We start from the raw sequence: 22,792 nt of genomic DNA, 5'->3' as shown, positions 1-22,792 counted from the left end.
CAACACTCAGCGCCATAAAAAATATATCTTCATTTAGAAATAAATGAGAAACTAACGACATATTTTAAGGTAACTGCAAACGAGTACAAACGTATTACAAACAATAGAATTAATTCTTTTTGCGAAAACCAATTACCTGTCGGTTATCTACATACGGAAGGAATCGAGCATATTCTCGAATCTCCTCGTCCATGAGAAGGTAACCGATTCATTGTATTCGTGCACTGTCACGCAATATTGTTCAACGCGAATTACATAGTTCATATAATCGTTACAAGTTGATACAAAATTTCATAATGGCGAGTACCGAGGGAGAAGTCAAATTGGAGAATAATCAGGTAACTAACTGCACGAAGATATTTACATATATCATCAAGATATTTGAAATACAAATCCTAACCTCTGAAATTATCGTCTCTCTCAACAGATTCGCTTTTATTTTCTAGATGCCCACCCCAAAGATCAAACATGACTGGTATCAGACAGAGTCATTCGTGGTTATTACAATTCTTGCTAAAAATTCAGAAAATATTAAGATAAATTACACCGAAACAATGGTAAGTATTGGCTTTTACAGTCTGTCATGCCCTGAGGGTAGATTACATTACGTAGCAACAAATGTTTAGTTCAGTCAATCGTATTATTGATTAAGAATTATTGAGTCTGACGAGGAACTCTCCACCTGCATTCCATAAACAATTTTTCAAGTTTTATTTCAACATTTAGTTTCTGGAGATGTTTTTCACGTTAAAGGAACTAAAACGGTTTTAGATTTTTGTCAAGAAGAATCTGAAATTCAATTCTAATCTCAATATTTCAAACTTCAAAATGAACGGTCTTTTGTGTCTCAATCCAATTAGTTGGTAATTAATTTTTTTTTACATAAAAATCAAGAAAGAGAAATTTACTTTCGATCTCTTTATTTATATCATCAGCTCAGTGTATCTGCCAAATTGCCTTCTGGTAGTGAATACAGCCTGGAGTTGGATTTAGCCCATCCCATCGTACCAGACCAGTGTTCGTACAAAGTGGTTCCATCAAAAATCGAAGTGAAGCTCAAGAAACGCGATGGACTGAGGTGGACTGCCCTGGAAGGGAGTTCGGTAGCTGGAGTAACTGCGAAGCCAATACCAGCTGCAATAATGAATGATGATCCAGTGAAGTATCCAACATCCAGCAAGACACCCAAAGACTGGAATCGAGTGGAAAACGAAATCAAAAAGGAAGAGGAGGAGGAAAAACCTGAGGGGGATGCTGCACTCAATGCACTTTTCCAAAAGATTTATAAAGGCGGCTCCGATGAAGTCAGACGTGCTATGAATAAATCATTTGTGAGTAGAAATGTCAATAAATCAAACACGCTTAAGAACCAATTATCATTCATCTATTAATTAAATTCAAATTAATTACAAAAATCATTCTTTCGTTATTGTAAGTCAAAGGATTTCTATTAAATCACTTTACTTCTGATTTCCTGTCTCCAACATTTTTGTTAATGAACTAATTAATGTGCAATTGGTAAAAGGGCAAATCAAACAGATTTTCTTTTGCAGAAAAAAAATTATTTACTAGAATGTAATCCAAAATTAATGATATTTCAATTTTTGAATTTCAGCTAGAGTCTGGTGGAACTGTTCTCAGCACGAACTGGAACGAAGTTGGCAATACAACAGTGGAGACAAAGCCCCCAGATGGCTTAGAATGGAAAAAATGGGATTCGTAGAGCCAAGACTGTACAGTTCATGTTCAACGTCTCAGAACTATCATCGACTCTACTCAAGTCAACATCGTAAACATTTTCATTTTCTTCTCGTTCATTATGTCATTGGTTATTTTTATTTTTGAAGTATTCAATAATGCCTTCCGTTCTTCAGTTGAGTCTGATGACTTCTTTGTAAATTACACATTTAATGTACTGCTGAATTCATTGTAAATAAAGAAGCGTTGGTGCTGGAGATTCTCCAACACAGCATGCGATCGTTCATTTTGCATTATTATTGCAAAACGTCTGAGTAATTCCGATGTCAAATCGCTCGCGTACGAACCATCCGGGGATGTGGGGAAATTATGGTACTTCCATACTCGACTTTGGAGATCATAAAACGTTTAGAAATATTCATAATTCAATTTATTTTACAATATACAAATGCGTTCATCACATCTATCTATATTACACCTCAAACCTCTGGCAGGTCTCCATAAATTCCAATAAAAATTCAACAATCACGAAGTGATTCTACCTAAAACATAACATACAAAAAGCAATGCTCCTACAATTATAACTTTATCGTCTACAATTTTAGACGTACGTTGAGGTGGTGAGCTTATCACCACAGGTGTAGGTTTAGACGCAGTCGTTTCATTTCTCCAGGAACTGAAAAATCCCTGCTGTTTGTTAACAGTTCTCTCGAAAGAATCAAAATACTCTCGAAACAATGTTTCATTTTTAATTTGCCCGGTGGCGATGACATTCCTGACATCAGCTATCCTTCGATTATTATAAATCATCGATCCTCCAAGAGACAGTACAGCTATCCCAGCTGATGCGAGAATCGATAAATATTTGTACTTTTGTGCATTTATAGATTGACTGTCCTGATATTCTTTTATAGCAGTTGCCAACTGAGTGAAATGATCCCTCTCCTCGTTCTCCAACAAACGTAACTGTCCCATGATCCTGTTCTGATCTTGCAGACCCTTGTTCTCCATTATCGTCAACTGAACGTACTTGGGATCCTCTCTCTTTGTCTGCACCAGCTCTCCATAAATGTCCTTCAACTTTTCAGCAATGGTTCGGGCTTGGTGCATGAGGTCCCTTCGTTGGTCCTGACAGTGAAACAGTTTATCCTGGACGGCTATAACCTGTCTCTTCGCGAGTTCGACGTCCTCGAGACCTGTTAATTGTTGGTACCATCTCCACCAGCTCACCAGTCTCACGGGGATAGGAGGAGAAGGCTGGAGGGCGGCCTTGTGGAAGTCCTGGATTATTGTTGTCGTATTTCCATGGACATGCTGACAATAATATTAATAGACATAGTGATAACAAATTGTAATTATGTTCAATTAACTAATCGACGTCCAAGTGAATTATTTTTGGGCAAAATATCCCCTTTTTTCCTGTCTTTAAATACCCAAAATTCAGAAAAAGTTGAAAATTCAGTTGAATGTAAACAATTTCCCAGGAGATCATGTACTTTGCATTCACGAAAATTCTCTTGATTTATTCAATAAATTATTAATGTTAATAAATCCAGTATCGAATTTAACTGGCTCTCCCCTAATGATTTCTAAACACTAAAAACTGCCAAATTACACGAACCCACATTCCTCCCAAATTTTCCGGGAAAAGTGCTTTATTTACCTTCACTAAGGTGTCATATTTTTCAGTCGCTTTATTCTGCAGATGGTGAGCTTTTTCAGCAGCACCCTCCACAACACTTGTCAACAGTGGTGAACGATTGATTCTCGACGTCAAAGCCTCGAATAGTTTTCTCGACTGCCCTGACATTTTCAGCAATCAATTCTCTCCGATGAATATCCGAATTTAATTTTAATTCACCTTCGAATATTTTCTGCGGCATTCGTAGGTTATAATTTAAATCATCACTGACCCCAGCCCCTCCATCGCAGTGCTTCGTAGCGTCGCCCGCGCAGGCGCGAATACACCATTGTAGATGGCGCAGTTAGTCGTCCCGCCGGCTCCCGGCGTCTTCTCAGTGTCGTCTCAGAAAAAAATGGAATTTGTTGAGATTAAACTGAAAAACTAATGTACAATTAACAATTGCACATGTAGTCGTAATTAGCTCAGCTTAATCTCACCTTTTATCCATTAAACGCGACTTATTTTCGGGTTTTTCTGTGAATCTGTGCGGAAAGTATCGGTTGTTGGGGGGAAGGGGGTCAGTCATGGCGTCGTTTTTGGACGCTAGGACAGTCTCGCTAGTGAAGAAAGTTATAATGGCGAAGCTAACTAATGTTGATGGCGTCATTTTATCCAATATGGCTGTCTGGAGGACAAAGGGGTGCACACAAGCTGATTCACTTGCTACAGCAGGTGTTCACCCGCTTTGCCGCCAATTACAGACGCCATCTTGGTATTTGGCGTCCCCCTTTGTTAGGGGCCGGAGTGTCCATCGGGTTCGGTACGTGCAGTGCATTCAGTGTCGTGGGGTGCAGGGGATTTTCACCCGGGTGGCTTAGCATCACCCAGGAGACGTGTCGTCACGATCGCGGCCATGAAAATGCGCCATTATTGTTTTGTGTTCAGCAAGTGGTCGAGGGTGGAGGGCAGAGAGTGGCGGATATCGCTTGTGGATCGTGTTGCAGAAGCAGAGAGATAAGGTACAATTACGTTCGTTGGTTTCATTAGTTTCATTCAGTCAAAGAGCTGGCAGTTTGCCTCATCAGCCTCATTCAGACCCAGATACCTTTATTATTTTTTCACGACCGCAGTGTGTGCTTTGTAATCACTATTTTCCTAGTATGACTATCTCCAATGTGTGCTCACCAGGTATTTTCATACCGAGTAATGCCCACTTGAATATTTAATTACGGTCTATTGTTTTATGATTCGAATTGTGGAAGCATAGCCACCATTTCATCGTCCTCTCCGTCTAAATCATTCGGGATTATTTAATTGTCCCTAACGACAATAACAGTTCCCTCATTTGAACTGAAGGCTCTAGCTACTGCCAGGACGATTACCAAATTTTATCGAACCTGACTTACGTTTTAGTCGTGAATTAAAGTTCCCAATAGTTTGAGTGAAGTGTTTTGTGAGATTTGGAATCCAAGATGTGTTGTCCCGATCCTGTGATCCCAGTCCTCAGTATGTATCAACCTCCATAACCTTACTTTATTGATTTCCTCTGTTAATATTCCCTTAAGAGGAGACTGTAAAATTTTCACAGAAAGTTGATGTTAAAAATAAATAACAGAACTTGTTCGTAAAATGGTCGATCAATGTCCTGAGCTTTCGAAAATGTTTTCAGTTCTTTCCGTCGAATGATCAAATCTGATTTGTTTGCAGTTTCCTTTTAATCAATTTGAACCAATTCATAAGCCAAAAATGATCAATTATTTGATGATTCAGTGATTAATTAATTGATTATTTAATCATTTATGACTTGCATAGTAGATTAACCCTTTTTTTCAAAATATTGACCAATTACAATGTGATTACTAAGGCAGGAGTGATGGCTCGTCGTCTTAAAGACGCCACCATCATAATATCAGATTCAGAAGATGAGCCACTTCCACCTCCAAAGTCAAGAGCAAAATCCAAGGCAAAGTCCTCAGTCCACGTGATCTCCGATTCAGACGAGGACCTGAAGCCCCTAAAAACCAGAATCAGAAAAAAAGTCGTCAAGAAATCGGTGTCTGAGGACATCGACCTTCCGCCCTCGGAAGTCACCAAAAGAACCAGAAAAAGGAAAAGTGTGGAATCAGCAGCGATGGGAGGTTTGCTCAGTAAAAAACGAAAAACGACGGGGACAATATCAACTGTAGCATCAGCCCCTCCAGCAAGAATTATCTCACCAACTCCCAGGGTGGCCAGCTATCCCCAGCATTCCACCATCGCCCCCCAAAAACAGGAATCCTACTGCGACTGGTCTGAAGTGGACTATATTCAGGAGCATCATGGAGTCGCCAGATCAGTTGCTCAAGTGATTACCCAACTCTTCACAGCCGACAACACTGTGCCCTTTATAGCGAGGTACAGAAGAGCAGCCACTGGTGGCCTAGACGCCGATGAGCTGAGACGGATAAAGGAGAGTTTTGATAGAGTCAAGCAGATCCAGCACAAGGCAAACACTGTGATAAAGGCCATTGAGAAGGCAAACAAGTGGACCCCAGAGATTCACAATATAGTGAAGTCGTTGAAGTCCCTGAATGCATTGGAGCAAATTCACAGTCTCTACAAGACCACGAAGAAGACGTTAGCCGATCGAGCGAGGGACCTGGGGCTCGCTCCCATTGCTGAATCCATTCTGCGAGGAGAACCCATTCCCCACCTGCAGACGCTCCGAAACTCTTCGACAGACGGACTTCAGAATGAAGAGCAGATAAAAGAGGGTATTGTCTCCATCATGGCTGATGTCATCAGCAAGGACAAGAGTGTTTTCGATAAGATCAATGATCTACGCGACAAAATTTCCGTTCAGATACAGACGAAGAAGACAAAGACAACGGAAGGAACTGACGCTAAAAATGATGATAAGGAGAATAAATATGATATGTATTATGACTGGAGTATTTCGGAGAAAAATATAAAACCCCATCACATCCTCGCGATCAACAGGGCAGAGGCACAGAAGATCATAACGGTTAAGCTGATTGTACCAGATTTCTTTGAGGTGTCCATCAAGAGGTTTGTGATGGAGTTGTATGGGGCTGCAGCTGGGACTTCGGCTTTTCACTGCCAGATGATTAATGAGGCATTCAGTCATGCCTACAAGAAGTCGATGAAGCCCTCCATGGTGAGGAGAGCCAGGACTGAGATGAATGAGAAGGCTGAGGAAGCTTCCATGGAGGTCTTCGCTACGAACGTCAAACAATTGCTGTTGGCGTCTCCAGTCAGGGGTATGTACTGATTTTTTAAATGTAAAATTAGATATGTTATTTAGTTTAAAAATATGATCAGAGAGTAAAATATAAAATATATTGTTTATTGTTTAACAAAGGAAGAAATGCTTAATAATAGTCAAACAAAGCAAAAATAATTGATAAAAAATCGAGACTTCCTCTAGAGTTATCGATAAATTAATCGCACCTCAGATGCTTTATTTCTTATTCTCCGTATCATTTTATCAATTTATTCGGAAAAATAAAACTAAGTGATTGGATCGTATTCATTGATAATGGTATGACGTAACAAAATTTCAGAGAAAATATGTGATGGTCTGAATTTGCTAATAAATTTTTAAAATTAATCTTACTAATTAGAAAAAAATCTCTGGTATTCACTCCCATGAAATTCAATTTCATTTGGAATTTCTCTAGGTAAAGTGGTTCTGGGTATCGATCCGGGCTTCGCTCACGGCTGTAAACTGGCTGTTGTCTCTCAGCAGGGAGATGTTTTAGCAACATCGACTATTTATCCACACATGAAAGATGGAAAAGGCCGTGAAGTTGCAGTGGATAAGCTCTGTACATTAGTACGTAAATATCAGTGTAATGTTGTTGCACTGGGTAATGCAACAGCTTGTCGTGAGACTGAGGTATTTCTCTCGGATATCATTCAGTCCGGGATATTTGCACCGCTTGATGTAACTTACACAATTGTGGATGAGGCTGGTGCCTCGGTGTACAGTTGTGGAACGGAGGCTAAAGCGGAATTTCCAAAATTGGATTACAATGTCATCTCGGCGATATCAATAGCGAGACGACTGCAGGATCCACTTGCTGAGCTTGTGAAAATTGAGCCGAAGCATCTTGGGGTGGGAATGTACCAGCATGATTTGCCGGAGAAACAGCTCATGAATAAATTGAATGAGGTATGCGAGATTGAAATTTTTCACTAGTATTTGTCATTTAGAACTTTAAAAATCAGAGGAAAATTATTTTCAGGCAGAAATACGATGTAATTAATATCTATTAATCGATTTTTACTGAAGGTCTATTAGTTTGTCGGAATTTCACACGCGTCGATTTTATTTTTCTTTAGAAATTTTTGGTGGACAATAGTTCGATAAAGTACCTTCCCCAGAAAAATTAATATATTCATCCCTGAAATAAATTAAAAATCATTTGAAATAACATCTTTATTCACCTGAAATACTTTTCAGCTGCTGTATCACTTCAGAAACAACTCTTTTATTCTTTTCCCCCTCCTCCTCTAGTACACTTAACGTCATTTTCATATTTGTTTGCCAGGTTGTAATGGAAGCTGCCAGTTTCGTCGGAGTAGATGTTAATACAGCTTCCCAGTGTTTACTGAGACGAGTGGCTGGCTTGTCAGAGACAAAAGCTGCGAATATAATTGAATGGCGTAGGGAGAATGGGCCCTTTGTCAATCGTAATCAGTTGATGAGTGTCAAAGGTATTGGTGCTAAAAGTTTTGAACAGTGCGCTGGATTCATCAGAATTCAGCCAGAAACGGCCCAGGCAAAATCACCAATTCGTTCAAAGAAAAATAGATTAAATTATCTGGATCAGACGTGGATTCATCCGGAGTCCTACGCTGTTGCACTTTCACTGATAAAGGATTGTGGACTCGATTGCAAAGACATTGGGACCAGATCGTTTATATCGTCCATCAAGGCTTATGCCACTCGAGGATATGGCACTCTGACGAAAGCACTGAAAACTGATGAGACGACGCTGGAGATTATTATCAAGGGGCTCACCATGGCCAGGGATGAGGATATCAGGAGTCAGAATAATGTTCCATTGTTCAGGAAGAGCTTGAGGAGCATGGATGATTTGGTTGTTGGGTCTGCACTGAGTGGGGAAGTCAGGAATGTCACGCATTTTGGGGCTTTCGTCGATATCGGGGTGGGTAAGGATGGACTCATCCATGTGAGCCAACTGAAGGGGGAGACATTGAAAATTGGCCAAAGAGTTGATGTTAAAGTGCAGAACATTGAGGCAAAGCGAGGACGCATTGGATTGATTTTAATCAGCAGTTGCTAGTGATTAAAAATCGTTTTACTTATTAAAATTAAGTGAACATTGATTCATTGTAAAATTGTCATCAATTATTGCGTAATGAGGATGTGAGTAATTATTTTAGTTATTTTTCTTGTGGGAAATTTTAAACTGTAATCGCACCGAAGAGAATAGATTTAATTAGTTAAATCGGGTAAGTTGATAGTAAGTTTTTTTTATTGGTTGTGGTCCAATGATATTTTAATATTCAATCTGAGTTTGAGGAGCTGCGAGGACCTGATTATTAGGTCATTACCTTCGTCGACATTTGAATACGTGAAGAGGTTTTACATGTGAGTCAATCAAAGGAAATTTTGGAAAGGGAGCGAAGAATTGGCGTTAAAATGAAGACTATTATGACGGAGTGAAGCCCCAGGGGATTAATGTCAATGAAGGGGTTTTAATGACTTGATTTTTTTTATTCTTTAAAGTACAATAAAGAGGTAATTGTAGCCTGTTTTTTTCTTATTATATTATTTCTGGATTTTTTCTTTGTTGTAAGGAACAAATGTTCAATAGGTTTCTATTGATCATGAAGTTGGAGATTAGTTGACGTTGATGACGTGGACCACCAGGTGCACGTGCATACACTAAGGGCTGTGAATTGTTATCAAGTGACCTCTCCATCCAACTTCACCCTGCTGTCAGCCAAAATTCATTCCATAAATTACTATTGTGAGAATATTTTGTAAGGTTCGAATATGGGATCAATGTGTGCATCCACATGCACTAAAAAATATTTTCAATTGCTGTTTTATTATTTTACATAATAACTTACTAAATAAAAACGATATTTTTCAACATCACTTGCCTGATAATTCACACGAACATTATGAATTCCCAATTTTATTCTTCCTGCAATAAATTTGATTGAAAAATTTTTTTTTCAGAACAATTTTGAGCTAAAATTTTTTGGCTACTTTCCCCACTCGAATTTTCCAATTCAAAATAAAATGAAATATGGAAAAATCCCCGACAATTCGTGCCGAATAATTTCAATGTACAAACTACACATAAAAATTCGTACGAAAAATGTATAATTGATAAATAACAACCGAATATTTTTCTCTCAACAGCTTTTATGATGATTCACAAATTTGATTAAAGAGCACTCACTCGACTTGAAACAAAAATATTGCGATAAATATTCAGAAAATTCTTGTCCAATAATTTTAGCATAAAAAATCTAAAGATAAAAATTCCCACAGAAAATGTAAAACCGAGAAATAACGATAGAATATCTTCTCCAATAGCTTTTCTGATAATTCACACGAAGGCTATGAATTCCCCAGACGCGGGTGGTAAAAGTCTCCGACAACGGTAAAATCAACGGGGTTGGCGTCGCGACGTCGCGACGCACCCATTTCCTTCATCGACGTAATCTGAACGTTGAAAAGTACCTCGTCTTTCGAACACTCCGGAAACAAACTCTAATACGATCTCCATCGAGGAAAAATAATGTTCAATCTTGTGGAATGGCATAGGTTGTAATATCCATTTCAATCGATCAATCATTTTTGAAATTGCCTCCGTAAATGGTATGACTCCCCGGCAATTTTGAGCCCCTATTATGCGGCTGTAAATAAAAACATTTTCTGCAAGAGACATAGGCGGTTTTGAAATTCAGAATAGCCGTTGAAGAGGATTTAGAAAGTCAAACTGCATCGGAGGGGGCGAATCGATAAATTTTATTGATCACTTTCGCGAAACACCGGCGCGAAGGACGGACACTTTCAAGTGAGCATTTTTGCATGGGGCCATTTAAGAGGATTACGGGAACGACTGAGAATTTCGCGGAAAGGCTACAAAACTGCCGCGATTTGTATGTCGGGTATTGACTGGCGGAAGATCGGGGGAAATTTTTGGCACGTGTTGAGTTGAAAAATATGTCAAAATTCTCGTTAAAAAATAAAATCCCCTTAATTTATTTATTGAATTAAGCTCTCATAACATTAACATCCAGTATTTTTAAATAACAATTTTTTAAAATCATAAATAAGTGATAAATCAATTTATCATTAACAAAAAATTAAAACTTCCCTTCAAAGACAAAAAAAAATAGGAAAAATTAAAAAAGAAAATTTATTCCAAATCAAATTGTTGATTTATTAGCAACAACTGCTGTCCTCATTCTCTAAAAAAAACCTCATTATTCACTTCTCTACGCGTAAACATCATGAAGTTCCATAAGTTCAGCTCCAATTGCTTCGAATTGGATTATTTCCGTGGAAAAAACCGATTGAATTCCCCTGAATAACCACTTCCGCAATAAAATAAATCAATCGATCTGTTCGCGGGACAGGTTCTCCTCGAGGAAAACATATATTACGCCGAGGCTTTCGTGAAATAAAAGCACCGAGGACTTTTCACTTTTCGAACCGAAACGAATTTCCATCCTCATCGCTCTCCCCCCCCAACTTAGGTGGATCGCTGAGGCCAGTATATGGGGTCGTTTACCTTAGTTGTGTACATGCTGGGGAGATATATAACGAGGGAGTAATTAAAACGGGTCAAGGGTCAGGGCTGATACATTACCGCGTCGTTGACTGCTGGGGCCAGAGCGGTGAAAAGATAGTACGTGTTGACCCAGGCTCAACATTATTTGTTAATTCATATGTACTCGTACATTATCCGGTTTAATTGTCACCATGTCACTTGGGGAAACTACGAACAATTGTTTCATTCATCTTTTCCATTGACCAGTCATTACCCATCCGAGGGGTTTAAATGTCCTCGGTATTCCCGGAATATCACTTGGTTCATACCCTGAGACGCTGGTAAATCGCACATTTTATCTCTGAACGAGATCATAACGCATCACATACCACAGACATATTCAATTTCCCGTTGCATATGATAAGGCACGGACTCTCTAGGTACAGTTAAACCATCGGAGTGCGCAGGGACTTTTATCAAAACTAAATGTAGGGGGAGGGAATTTTTTTTAACGAAAAGAAAAATATGTAAAAAAATAAAGCAAAAAAAATTCATTCAATCTAAATTATGTGTTTCTTGCGTGAAAGACTTTTCGGAGCGAAATGTGGTGAGGAAAATTTTATGAAATTGTGGGGGAATTGTTCCCTAACGTTGCACAGTTTTTTTTTTAATTTTTTGGTAGGAATTACGATAGACGTTTGATAATGTGTCTGAATCCCCCCGGGGGAGCCGGGAGGGGGGGGGATTTGTATTGTGTTGGTATTCTAATGGAGTTTTAGAATATCGTAACATTGAAAATTCAGAATTTCGAGGAAAACTCAAAGAGAACTGTAATTTTCATTCCATCGTTCCCTGAAAATGAATAGAACATCAGAAAATTCTGGTCACTGTATTTTTGAATTTTGAGGACAAAGAAAATCGTGGAATTTTCGATTCTATTGACAATTCAATGTAATAAGACACCGGATGTTCACAGAAGATGATAGATTTGAATAAATTAATAATGTATTATTTTATTGCGGATTAAAATTCTGAAATTGAGTGAATTTTCCGCGAAATGTGTCCTGTGGTCCAGGAAATTCAGAATCAATTCCATGAGTCCATGAAATTTCCACTTAAATTTGAGTTCCATAATTTTTAACAAATATTTCCTTTTACGTAACGGAATTCCCCGACTCACCATTTGGCGAGGCAGTTGCAATTGCAGGACAAGCTCGTGATTTACCTCGCATACAGACAGCCAGAACCAATCCTCTGCGTCGAGCGATCGATATTTAAATAGTCGGCATAGTTGTATATCCACCGTGTGGATTTGGAAAGCGTACAATGGAATAAAAGGAAACCATGGGTACAGATATACGGGCTCTTGCAAATTTCGACCCGCGCAATCTAGTGTAAATCTGGAGGGAAATAGATGGCTTGGAATCGAGGGGTTGATGTCGGCGATGGGAAATATTATTCAGAAGATTAATTGCATTTTTGAACAGTTTAACAACAATCATTATTTATTGCTCAATTACACAACTGGAGGCGCGTTCGGTGTTGTGGTTCCGTCAGTAAGTTCATTGCCTCAAACGAAATGAAAATTCCCGGAAAAATATGGAGTAAAAATGACCGAATTTGAGTTCATTTGACGATTACGAAAGTGACTAGAAAAATTCAAATGTCACTAACATTATTTTTTAAAGAAAATTCAGAATAAATTCAAAATGCTCCGGAAAAATCCCTAAAAATTTTCCTCAGCCATTAGTGATTACTTTAGATTGATTAAATAATTTTTGTTTGATCGGTTAATTATCAGTCGATACCACAATTTTTCCTGAATAATAGCTCTCCCTCAACCGAATTACGGGGAGAGAAAAATTCTTGAAAAATTACCTGTAATTAATCAGCCAAAAAAGTATTCAGTAAAAACTACGGAACAGGTATGTAATTTTCAAAGGATTTTTCTCTCTCCGTGCAACTCCGCTCGCTATATTTCCCCCATATCATAGGGTTCGAAAAAAATTACCGAAGTTCTCTAATAAATTAACTTATCCGTTCGATCGAGGCATAAATTAATCCACTGTCATAAACAAATTTCTCCCTCGATGCGGACCGACGTACGTAACACTCCGTGATGAATGCCCGGTGCAGCCGAATAATGCTAATTTCTCCGTAAAAGTGCAATGGAAGTTGCAGCAAAGTTCAGAAGTAATTTCACCTCACTGGAGAATCTGCGAAGGAAAACGTCACGTTATGTAACGGACGTGCAGAAGGCATCGAGATATTGGATGAGTACGGGAGGAAAGTTCTATAGACGTCAGCCCAGTTTTAGTCTCGTGAATAGATTGGCTTCCTGGTGGATCATTGACCCTTACACTGTGTGCAAGTGAGGAGGGAGAGAGAGAGAGAGAATTGCCATCAGATTGCCCGGATGAGAACTCGTCCGAAGGACGCCAGACTGTCCCGCGGAGACAAGAACGGAAAAATAATGTAATATGTCTTGGATGGTGCTAACCATGTAAAGTATGTGTGTTTCCGGTCCACATGAATCAGCATAACTTTCACAATTAATTAGGACAATTTTTTTTTTCTGGTCGACGGTCACGTTCCAGAACGGTCTTCACTCTGACCGAGAGCTTTTTTCTGGAATTGAGAGTGCTATCCCTGGGAAAGGCAGCACTGCCGGTACTTCGAGACTATTTTAACATTAATAATATTTTTTTTATAATTTTTTCGGTATTTTTTCATTTGTTTCAAACACTTATTGAAGCGAAAACTAATCCTGCGATATTTATCGCGACAAAAAAAAAATTGTATCTTTATTATTTTTATGAATTTTCCTTTGGATTTGTTGTTATAAAATTTGGGTCATCTTTTGACGATTTTTGAAAATTTTCGGCGATTTTTATTCCGCTCAGTGCGACGTATTTTGGTCTTGAAAATTTTCCAGCTGAAGCGCGGACGTAACTACTAATGACACGTTTTTGATGAATACCTCGGGATTGAGGGAGCTGGTAGAATTTTTGTAAGGACCTTTTTTGTAGGGCTGATTGAGTACTATAACAACGGTCATTACAGAAAATCCGCTATCTCCCTTAGATTTGGAGTTATTGGCTAAAAACTGAACTCAGAAATGAGCGAATTTTACTCGTCTTACCACTTCGCTACTGAAGAACCCCTCAATCATGATTAATGGGCGTTAATTATTAATGATTGTTGTCTTCTATTCCAAAAAATGGCCCTTAAGAATAGTCATAATGTGGCAGGTCACCGTCCATCGAAACAAGGACTAGAATAAATATCCAACGGCATTCAAAAATATACGAATTCCGGTCACGATTTTGACATCGAACTCACGGAAATTTAGTTTCGCTATTTTCCCTCCTGAAACGCGGGGGATTTTTCTCCTCACGAAGGGTATTTATCGCAGCCGTATATACACAAGCAACAACCCAGCCAACTGCCTTCTGTTGTCTTATAATTATTTAAATCAAGCATATAACTCGAGATTATCCGGATGATCGGATTTGCCGGATGACTTATGCACATTATTCATCGCCGGAGATATTGCAGTGATTTTCAGCGGTTTGTCATTTATAATGGTCATTATTACCGAAGATTACTAAATATTGTGATGCACATGTGCGATAATTACCGACTGACTCTCTAAAAAGTCACTCGCATCGATTTCCAAACATTTATTCTCTCACTTCATAAATTTATTCCCTTTTTCTCGCAGATCATAAATAATTATAGTCAAAGCTTTTAATAACATTTGCTCCAAAATTTTATTCACAAAAGTTTAAATATTCGACCGAATACAAGTAATTATTACAACGAAATTTATCTTACACAATAATTTATAAATCATAGCGACATAATTTATATCAAGAGTCAATAATTTTTCACTGAGCCATTTAATTATGACTTAATTAATTCAGGCATTAATTTCAGCCGTTGTTCAGGGTTCAATAAAATTTAATTTACAATAACAAACATCAGGAATATTTCACTTCGTTAGCCACTGCGTTGAATAAAACGATGCAGCGGAAATATAAAACCTAAAACGATATTCCTCCATTATTCAATGACAGATATCACTATAAGAAATATACTGCCGTACACGTCCTTATATTCCCATATGACACGTGCACGTTATACCTCAGGTGCAGTCACACTCGCGGCAATTGAAATGCCGGATATAGTGCCAGGATGGAGCTCAATATTCTTATGCTCCACTGGAATATAATTTACAACCAACATAACAGAACTACTACCGAGAAATACGCGTCTTCATGAAGACCTGGGACGTACTGAAGATCTGTTGGGACGACGATCTGGGGAGGTATTGGAGATCGATGAGGACGAGGGTTAGGTGGACTTAGTTACCAGGTAGGAGAGTTCCCCGATCCCTGTACATAGGTACGGACGATCCCTGTACATAGGTACAGACGATCCCTGTGCATACGATTGGGGAACTCTCGTCTGATGACTGGAGAGGATGACATTGACAGAGCAGTCTGGAGGTTCGGTGAACGCTCTTCAAGGGTATGAGCAGGCGATGGGATGGAATGGAGGACAGGATGGGCATTGGAAGGTCACCGGGACTTGGGATACAGGAACTTCAACACTAGGGAGAGGACCTGGGAAAGCTGGGGAACCTGGAAGAGGAGGGTTTTGAAGGACAACGAGGGGGTGGGGGTCTGCTGTGGACTGGGGATGGCCCCCTGGCCACCCCCAGGCCAGGGATTGAGGTGACAATTGTCTTGAACGAGTCTGAACGAGATATCGGCAATCAAAAAAATTTACAGAAATTAAATAGGCAATTAACTAGAATCTAATTGATTAATCTACTCTGATTGTACCTCAGTGATGTAATCGATTGATATTAGTCGAAGTGACAATTTAATTTATGTTTTTTTTTAATATTCTTTTATTTCATTTCTATTCAATTTTTATTCATTTCTGTTTATTCTTTTTGCAGAGGGATCACAATGTACGTCCGCCTGCGATTGTAAAATCTACTCCGATGAAAAAGGAGTTGAGGTGCGGCTGATGTACGACGTTTGATGCACATAAGCCATCCGCTGCCTACTCATCCGCTCGGTAAGAACCCATCCGGAAATTTTCGTACCTTTTATTACTTCTTCTCCTCCACTCCATCGTCATTACGAATTATTGAACCGTAGGTCCGATCGTTAGCCAATTGATGGAAGAGCTTGAGTTTAGCTGAAGGGTCATTCAATTCTGTCATTCAGAGGCACGACAGGGACCCTCACCGAGGACAATTCACCCTCGATTCTACAATGGTGAGAACGAGATTCTTTCTGTTCTGCACCGTAATGACTTCCTCCTCAAAATTTCGAGAGGACCTCGTCGAATGGTATTTTTAAAGTTTCATCGTTTTACGTCCACTAGGACATGGGCTTCAAGATCCAGTGGCAGAAGGTGAGAAAAAAAATATTAAAGTTAGGCATTCTGGGATTTATGGGAGTTGTCGATCGATTTGAATAATCGCGAAATAAAATGCGATTGTGAGACATAAATACCGATTTACTTTTTAACGAGCGATGCACTTTTTTAAAGGAAGGCAGTCCTACTAGCGTAATGAGGCAATTAGTTGCAACGAGGTCGCGAGAAATATCGCATTTCCGTGCTTAGACCCTGGATACACATCTTCACGTGTCCGCCAGGGTCTCGAGAATTTCTGATTTCGTACACCAGCTACATCGTCACACTTTTTATCGGAATGAATGGAGTACCTCGCGTCGTGTGAGCCAAGTTCTCCCTATTTTTATTTTATTTTTTCACTTTTATTTATTATTTTTCTCAGTTCAAATCTTCGAGTCTATGGAATTAAAAAACTTTCCGGGGCAGCCAATGAAAGGAATTTTTGAACGATATAAAAGCATGGGAACATGAAGCGTGAGTGGTTGTGAATGCGGGCTGGATTTATAAAGTCGTTGGGAATTTTTGATGACTTATAGGAAAGCAGTTACTTTGACGGACTTATCGTCTGAGTGTCTCGTTAGTGCACTCTGAAATTATTCGAAATTTTACGTCAGAAGAACAAATTATTTCATCGAAAAAAAAAAATTGTTTAAGGTGGTTTAGACGAAGAGAAAAATTCTTCAACAATTAGGTGCCTATTCCGTAATGTGACAGTCAGTATGTAGTAAAAATTACGGATAAGTTACGGATTTTTTCCTGAACGTTCACTGAAAAAGTGGGTAATTGTTTCGTAATTTTTAAAGAATTTTTCTCTCCGTGTGTCGTGTCGTGCAGTTTTTGCGAAAATTTTAATGGCGAATAGTTGAAAAAAAGTTTGAGACTGTGTATTTTGAACTAGGGGTTGAATAGAGAATAAGAGAGAAGAGGCACGGATTACATTAAAAAATAAACGCCTCGATATTTATGCAAATAAAAAATAGTTTGGGATATTAACCGCGTCATTGAACTAAAAAAATTGAATTAAAAAAATTAAATCAATCGATCGTGTTGTTTTCGGTGAATAATTACGGTTTAAATAATTTTTTAAAATGTTTCATTGGGTTTTAAATTGTAATGAGACTTGGGTATGACCCGAGTGAACTCCCTCCGTAATTATAAAAAATATAAAAACGAGGGGGTAATTTTTTACCGCACGGACAGAAATAGCGACGTTTTCGGAGTTTTTCTCTGGCGATTCAGGTAAAAATTGTTGATTAAACCCACAAAAAAGGAAACTCAATCCCTACCTACAAGGGTTTGCCTTATGTGGAGGCTGTCTCAGGCTTCTTCGCCTATGGGATAAAATATGAAGTAGAATGTGCGGCTGATTCACCTTCTGCGACGTGAATCACTCCTAAAAGGAGATGTGTTATCCTTATCTATCGGAAATCTATCCTTTTTCGATGTAAATCACCCCTTGGCAGGGGTTATTGTATCCCCAGGCAAAGGAGAATAAAATGCGGGAAAAAGGGGACGGATACGTTAAACAGGCACTCGTTTTTTTTGGGAGATGAAGGGCTCGACACATTTGTACCATAAAAATATTGCCTCTCGTGGGAGAAATATTTGGAGAAAAGTAACAAAAAAGGAGAACTATATCTATATACTAGAAAATAAACTCATTGCTGTGCCTTGAAATCGAAAATTGCTAGATTTTTTTTATTTAAAAAAAAATGCAAAAGTTGAGGAAAATTCTCAATAGCAAGAAAATTTTTTCCACAGAAAGAAATTTTGGATAAAAATTAGACCTTTAGAGGGCGAAATGTGAGACGAAATGATAATCAATTTTTTAGGCCAACTTTTGTGGAAAAAATGAGACTTGAGGGGGTAATTTTTATGATACAATTAATTTTCATCCCTTATTTCACTTTCTGAAGGTACAATTTTTACCTCAAATATCTTTCCACGTAATCGTAATTTCAACGATATTTTTCTTCAATTACAATAACTTTCAATAATTATTGTACGTGGAAAAATTATTTTTAAATCATCTCCGCTCGGATATGAATGATAAAATAATTAATCAACCCCTTCCCCGAAGCCCCGATTCCCGGGCTCCACAGCGACTGTTTGAGTATAACTAAAACCAGAAGTGGAAACAGACAAAGACAAAAAGCTTGCTTCCAACCCCTATCCGACATTCAACTTGGAACACCTCTTGTCGACACATCAGACATCGCCGGCTGATGTATATCCCCCACGTTAACGTTTTATAATGGAGACCCGGTGCGCTGGGACGCGTCATATACATGTGACGCAGTCTGTACGTAGACGCTTGAAAAGTAGTTTTGAAACGTCTAGGATGACAATGGTGTGCGCAAGAGTGAACAAAAAAATGGGAATAAAAATCTACGAGGAGGCAAAAATAAAGGGGCAGAAACTGCCGACGGTGGTTTGTGGAAAGGAAAAAGCGCATGAGCTCTCTCGTACGACTCAATGCCAAGTTCGACCGCGAAGAGCTTCCGCGGTGTTCTATTGTACAGTTTGTATGGCTCTCCCTTTGCCATGGAGTATTCCCAATGTCCCTGTGATAGAGGAGAACCTTGCCATTGAACCGCTAATGTTATTAAAAAAATTTCATTTTGCGATTTCATTTTTTTTCAATTCGCAGCCGCATTTTGCGATTTCATTTTTTTAAATTCGCAGATTCTGGAGATAAATGTGTGGGGGGAAATTGAAAATTTAAGGCGAGGAAATTGCAGACGGAGAAAAAAATATATTTTTTGTCAGATATCTATTTACTTCAGAGAAATATTTATTTTTTTACACCGAATTTGGTTTATATAATGATAATTATATTGTTCTAGAAGATGAGTAGTTTCTACGTGACCCTGAACGACCTCTATTAATAATTATTTAGTTTTTAGTTTATTTATTTGGAAGAATTTCGATTAATTGTTTAATACTCATAATTATTGCAGACTTCACCCAAAATTATAATTAACATAATCATTTTTTAGAATAATACGAGTGACGAAATTTAAATTTAATCGGAATTGTCAGGGAATTACTCGAGTGCAGGAATAAAGGATTGAAAAAATAAATATTTTTCTAAAGTAAATGGATATTTGGCAAAAATAATTTATTTCCCAGTGTAGATTATATTTCTACAAATTAAACAGCAATTTTAATCGAAATTCACAAATATTTTCTCGCGAATCCGTTACATTTATTAATCAATTTTTTTCTTGCGCGAAAACAAAGTAATTTCCATAAACACATCACTGTCATTTAGAAATCCATCCCCACCCCTCCCACATCAGAAATTCCCCATAAAACTCCCTCTTCGAGTACTAAAAATTCCAATTTCCAATTTTTCCAAAAATTTCTCCTCATTTTTCCCCATTAAAATTTCCTTACGAGCTCTAATTTTTTTCCTGCTAACGACTCTCCCCCTCCCCTTAACTTGCGAATTTTCCTTAAAAAATCTTCTCCACTTGAAATCCCCATTTAAATTCTCAAAAATTAAATTTCTCCGTCAAAGTTACCTCATCACCAGCAGAATTGCCCTCCGATGCCTAATAAACTAGGAAATGAGGTGCTCTATCCAGTCAGCGCAAAGTTTTCCCCAATTTGTCTGAACTCCTCCTCGCCCCCATTGTTTCAATCGAAGCCCAACCTCACCCCTCCCCCACCATTACCTCGCATCATCAAGGCCATTGATAAATTCCATGCAGATGCTGGCGATTGGTCAGGTGATCGCTCACTCAAAGGCGATAATGGTATAACGTCGGGTTATGTACAATCCAATCAGGAGTCGGTATCCGTCTACGAACTAGACTCACCTATATCCATCGAATTCCACACGTGAGCTGTAAATTGTGTACGTGAGTCTGGCGCACTCGACGGACGTTCTAATTAAAAAAATAGCGAAAGAGGAAAACAAGTCAATTTAATACTGCATTACTCCCAATTATTTTTTTCCCTCCTCGTACATCTTTTATTACTCCGTCCTTCACCTTTTTTTTATCCCGCGTGCATTCAATTCAACCGCAAAACCCGGAAGTTATTAACACAACAGTCAACAGCGTTCACGGATGTCAACGACCGATAAACCCAGTCTGACAGTTAATGAATTCGCGAATGGCCCTGTCAACCAGGTTCAAGCTCCCTCAACACCATGTACCAGTACGAAGACATTCATTATAAGTACTGGGGGTGTATTAATTACTCGGAGGGAAATATTAAATAAAAAGTACCAGAAAAGAAACATCAAAATTATGGTTCCACACAGCGAGATAAATTTCCCGATTTTTATGGTGTGATTACGATAAACATTACTGTGCTGTCTTACGATCTTGGAGGTACTACAGACCTGAGAAAAATTACTATGTCGGGTAGTAAAATTTCATTGTCGGTTTAGGACAATTACTATGTCGGCCTCGTAAACATTGACAGTCGGAAATTATAGAAATTTTTCGACGTGCCATTTTTTTTCGGTGCGTTCCGTAATTTTTATTTGAATTTTTGGTGAAAAATTACATTATCGTCTCGGACATTTTTTTCATTACTTTTGTCATCCGTAAACAAATTTATCCCGCGAAAAATTGATGAGAGATTTGGAATTAGTCTCGCTTATGCGTCAAGTGAATAATTACGCAATTTTTATTAATCATTTATCTCTCTCTCTCTCTCCCTCTCTCACACACATACACACACGGGCACGCTCTCTCTCGGATTTCTCACTCACACGAGTGCCAAATGCGAAGGGATTACAAGTCAGTTTGCAGCTGAACGTTCAATTTCACCAGCTCTTTGATCTTATCCGCTGTTGATTAGTGAATGCTCTCCAGAGGTATCAACCCGATGTATAACACTGAAAAAAAGACCACGAGGAGGTGAAAATAAAAGGGAATTATGAAAATCCGGTGCTAGCGAGACCCTTTGGACCTTCAAATCAATAGACCCGCTTTCCAATTATCCAGTACAGCGTTCGTTGGCTGTGCTCAGGCTGTCTGCTGGTGATATTCGGAGGTTCTTTGTGTTGTCCACGGGATTTTACCGGAAATTTCATCTGCCATTTACGCGTTTGCCAATTAGGGAAATCTTTGGAATTATTCGCGCACCAGTTGCCCGGAAAATTACACGCGACGAGAAATATTGAGGAAAAATTGCGGAAAGGATCAGGATATTTAAGTCGTCATTTCTCCGAGAATATTTAGAACATTAGGGAACGCTCGGAAAAATTACGGAACAATTCCGTGAAATTTTCCTCATCAGGTGAGAGGAAAATTCTTGAAAAATGACGGTATAGTTGCGCACTTTTTCAGTAATGTTTCAGGAAAAATGCAGAACGTCCAGGAAAAATTAGGGAACGTTCAGTAACAAATTTCCACGAAAATTTTCCAGAAATTAAAAATGTGAGGAGCTCACACGTAATTTTACCCTGAAATTTTCGCAAAAATTTTCCAGAAATTAAAAATGTGAGGAGCTCACACGTGATTTTACCCTGAAATTTTCGCAAAAATTTTCCAGAAATACATAATTTGATTCGTTTAAACGGGAATTTTCCTGGAGCATCTGTGAAAATTTTCCAAAAATCTGTCGCGTTAATTTGACCTCGTCATTACGATATTTTTTCCCAATCGAGGGATTACAAGGCATTACGATTCCAGTGTTCGTCCTATAATTTTAACGAAAAATTTCACTCCCAGTCCCTGCGTGGCCCTCATGAGGCTCAGATTCCACGGACGCGGAATTCCGGGTATGGCGCGCGGATATCGATCTGTTTCCGGCCGCAATGAAATCACAATGTCTCCTAAGTGGTCATATCCCGGCAATACCGGTCCTCTCGATACTACATACGCCACGTCGAGGCTCTTCTCCCGCATTGCCCTGGGATATATCAATAATGAGGGCTCTCGCGATATATGTATTCCTCGCTCCTCGTACATTAATATTCCTGCGCTGTCCCGGGGCCGTCTTACGCTGCGTTAAACAACAACTTTAATAAATTCATGAATTATCCGAGTTTTCCTCCTCGACTTCTCATTTTCTTTACCCAATAAACAGGGCTGGCGGGAAGTTTGTGTAGGTTTCTAGACCAGGAGACAAAGGGAATGTGTTGGAGCTTACCTAAGGGCTTGGGAGATACATAGACTGGCACCGTAAGGGCCTCCGCAACTCCTCGATCAATATCCCGTCCAGTGGCGTAGCACGAGAACTACTTTTTTTCGCGTCTTTTGAAAAAAAAAAAATCGAGTTTTGTCTTGACTGCAGACATTGACATTCG

The 22,792-nt window shown here is 38.8% G+C and overlaps 3 protein-coding genes across 6 annotated transcripts; 2 read left to right on the top strand and 1 right to left on the bottom strand.

Annotated features, from left to right (window-relative positions):
* Positions 1-178: 178 nt before the first annotated feature.
* Sgt1 (suppressor-of-G2-allele-of-skp1) lies at positions 179-1,984 on the top strand. Of its 2 annotated transcripts, none has more exons than XM_064135350.1 (4): positions 179-338; positions 447-557; positions 936-1,331; positions 1,616-1,984. In XM_064135350.1, the coding sequence occupies exons 1-4, from the start codon at positions 297-299 to the stop codon at positions 1,721-1,723; spliced, it is 657 nt and encodes a 218-aa protein (XP_063991420.1). In that variant the 5' UTR covers positions 179-296; the 3' UTR covers positions 1,724-1,984. The 2 variants fall into 2 exon arrangements, with proteins under 2 accessions (XP_063991420.1, XP_063991421.1); XM_064135351.1 differs by having other exon boundaries at positions 184-338; positions 428-557.
* Positions 1,985-2,113: 129 nt separating this feature from the next.
* LOC135169930 (mitochondrial potassium channel-like) lies at positions 2,114-3,630 on the bottom strand. The gene is made up of 2 exons (XM_064135349.1): positions 3,362-3,630; positions 2,114-3,012 (listed from the first exon to the last, which is right to left on the bottom strand). The coding sequence occupies exons 1-2, from the start codon at positions 3,506-3,508 to the stop codon at positions 2,224-2,226; spliced, it is 936 nt and encodes a 311-aa protein (XP_063991419.1). The 5' UTR covers positions 3,509-3,630; the 3' UTR covers positions 2,114-2,223.
* Positions 3,631-3,715: 85 nt separating this feature from the next.
* On the top strand, positions 3,716-9,455 carry LOC135169929 (S1 RNA-binding domain-containing protein 1). Of its 3 annotated transcripts, XR_010300274.1 has the most exons (6): positions 3,716-4,142; positions 4,268-4,341; positions 5,187-6,582; positions 7,003-7,496; positions 7,876-9,092; positions 9,169-9,455. XR_010300274.1 is itself a non-coding variant. In XM_064135347.1 (5 exons), the coding sequence occupies exons 1-5, from the start codon at positions 3,974-3,976 to the stop codon at positions 8,632-8,634; spliced, it is 2,892 nt and encodes a 963-aa protein (XP_063991417.1). In that variant the 5' UTR covers positions 3,716-3,973; the 3' UTR covers positions 8,635-9,455. The 3 variants fall into 3 exon arrangements, 2 of the variants coding, with proteins under 2 accessions (XP_063991417.1, XP_063991418.1); XM_064135347.1 differs by having other exon boundaries at positions 7,876-9,455; XM_064135348.1 differs by lacking the exons at positions 3,716-4,142; positions 4,268-4,341 and adding an exon at positions 4,357-4,832 and having other exon boundaries at positions 5,191-6,582; positions 7,876-9,455.
* Positions 9,456-22,792: the final 13,337 nt, after the last annotated feature.

This window comes from Diachasmimorpha longicaudata, chromosome 16 (genome assembly GCF_034640455.1).
Source record: "Diachasmimorpha longicaudata isolate KC_UGA_2023 chromosome 16, iyDiaLong2, whole genome shotgun sequence".
Taxonomy (NCBI): Eukaryota; Metazoa; Arthropoda; class Insecta; order Hymenoptera; family Braconidae; genus Diachasmimorpha; species Diachasmimorpha longicaudata.
This window is presented reverse-complemented; position numbering and strand designations above follow the sequence as displayed.

What these genes read in the sequence shown, in the direction of transcription:
- Sgt1 (XM_064135350.1), top strand. Translation starts at nt 297, where the DNA reads ATGGCGAGTACCGAGGGAGAAGTCAAATTGGAGAATAATCAG. An exon ending in TAAATTACACCGAAACAATG is followed by an intron (nt 558 to 935) that starts GTAAGTATTGGC and finishes TTATATCATCAG; the next exon opens with CTCAGTGTATCTGCCAAATT. An exon ending in GTGCTATGAATAAATCATTT is followed by an intron (nt 1,332 to 1,615) that starts GTGAGTAGAAAT and finishes TTTGAATTTCAG; the next exon opens with CTAGAGTCTGGTGGAACTGT.
- LOC135169930 (XM_064135349.1), bottom strand. Translation starts at nt 3,508, where the DNA reads ATGTCAGGGCAGTCGAGAAAACTATTCGAGGCTTTGACGTCGAGAATC. An exon ending in AATATGACACCTTAGTGAAG is followed by an intron (nt 3,013 to 3,361) that starts GTAAATAAAGCA and finishes TATTATTGTCAG; the next exon opens with CATGTCCATGGAAATACGAC.
- LOC135169929 (XM_064135347.1), top strand. Translation starts at nt 3,974, where the DNA reads ATGTTGATGGCGTCATTTTATCCAATATGGCTGTCTGGAGGACAAAGG. An exon ending in CGGAGTGTCCATCGGGTTCG is followed by an intron (nt 4,143 to 4,267) that starts GTACGTGCAGTG and finishes TTTTGTGTTCAG; the next exon opens with CAAGTGGTCGAGGGTGGAGG. An exon ending in GTTGGCGTCTCCAGTCAGGG is followed by an intron (nt 6,583 to 7,002) that starts GTATGTACTGAT and finishes GAATTTCTCTAG; the next exon opens with GTAAAGTGGTTCTGGGTATC.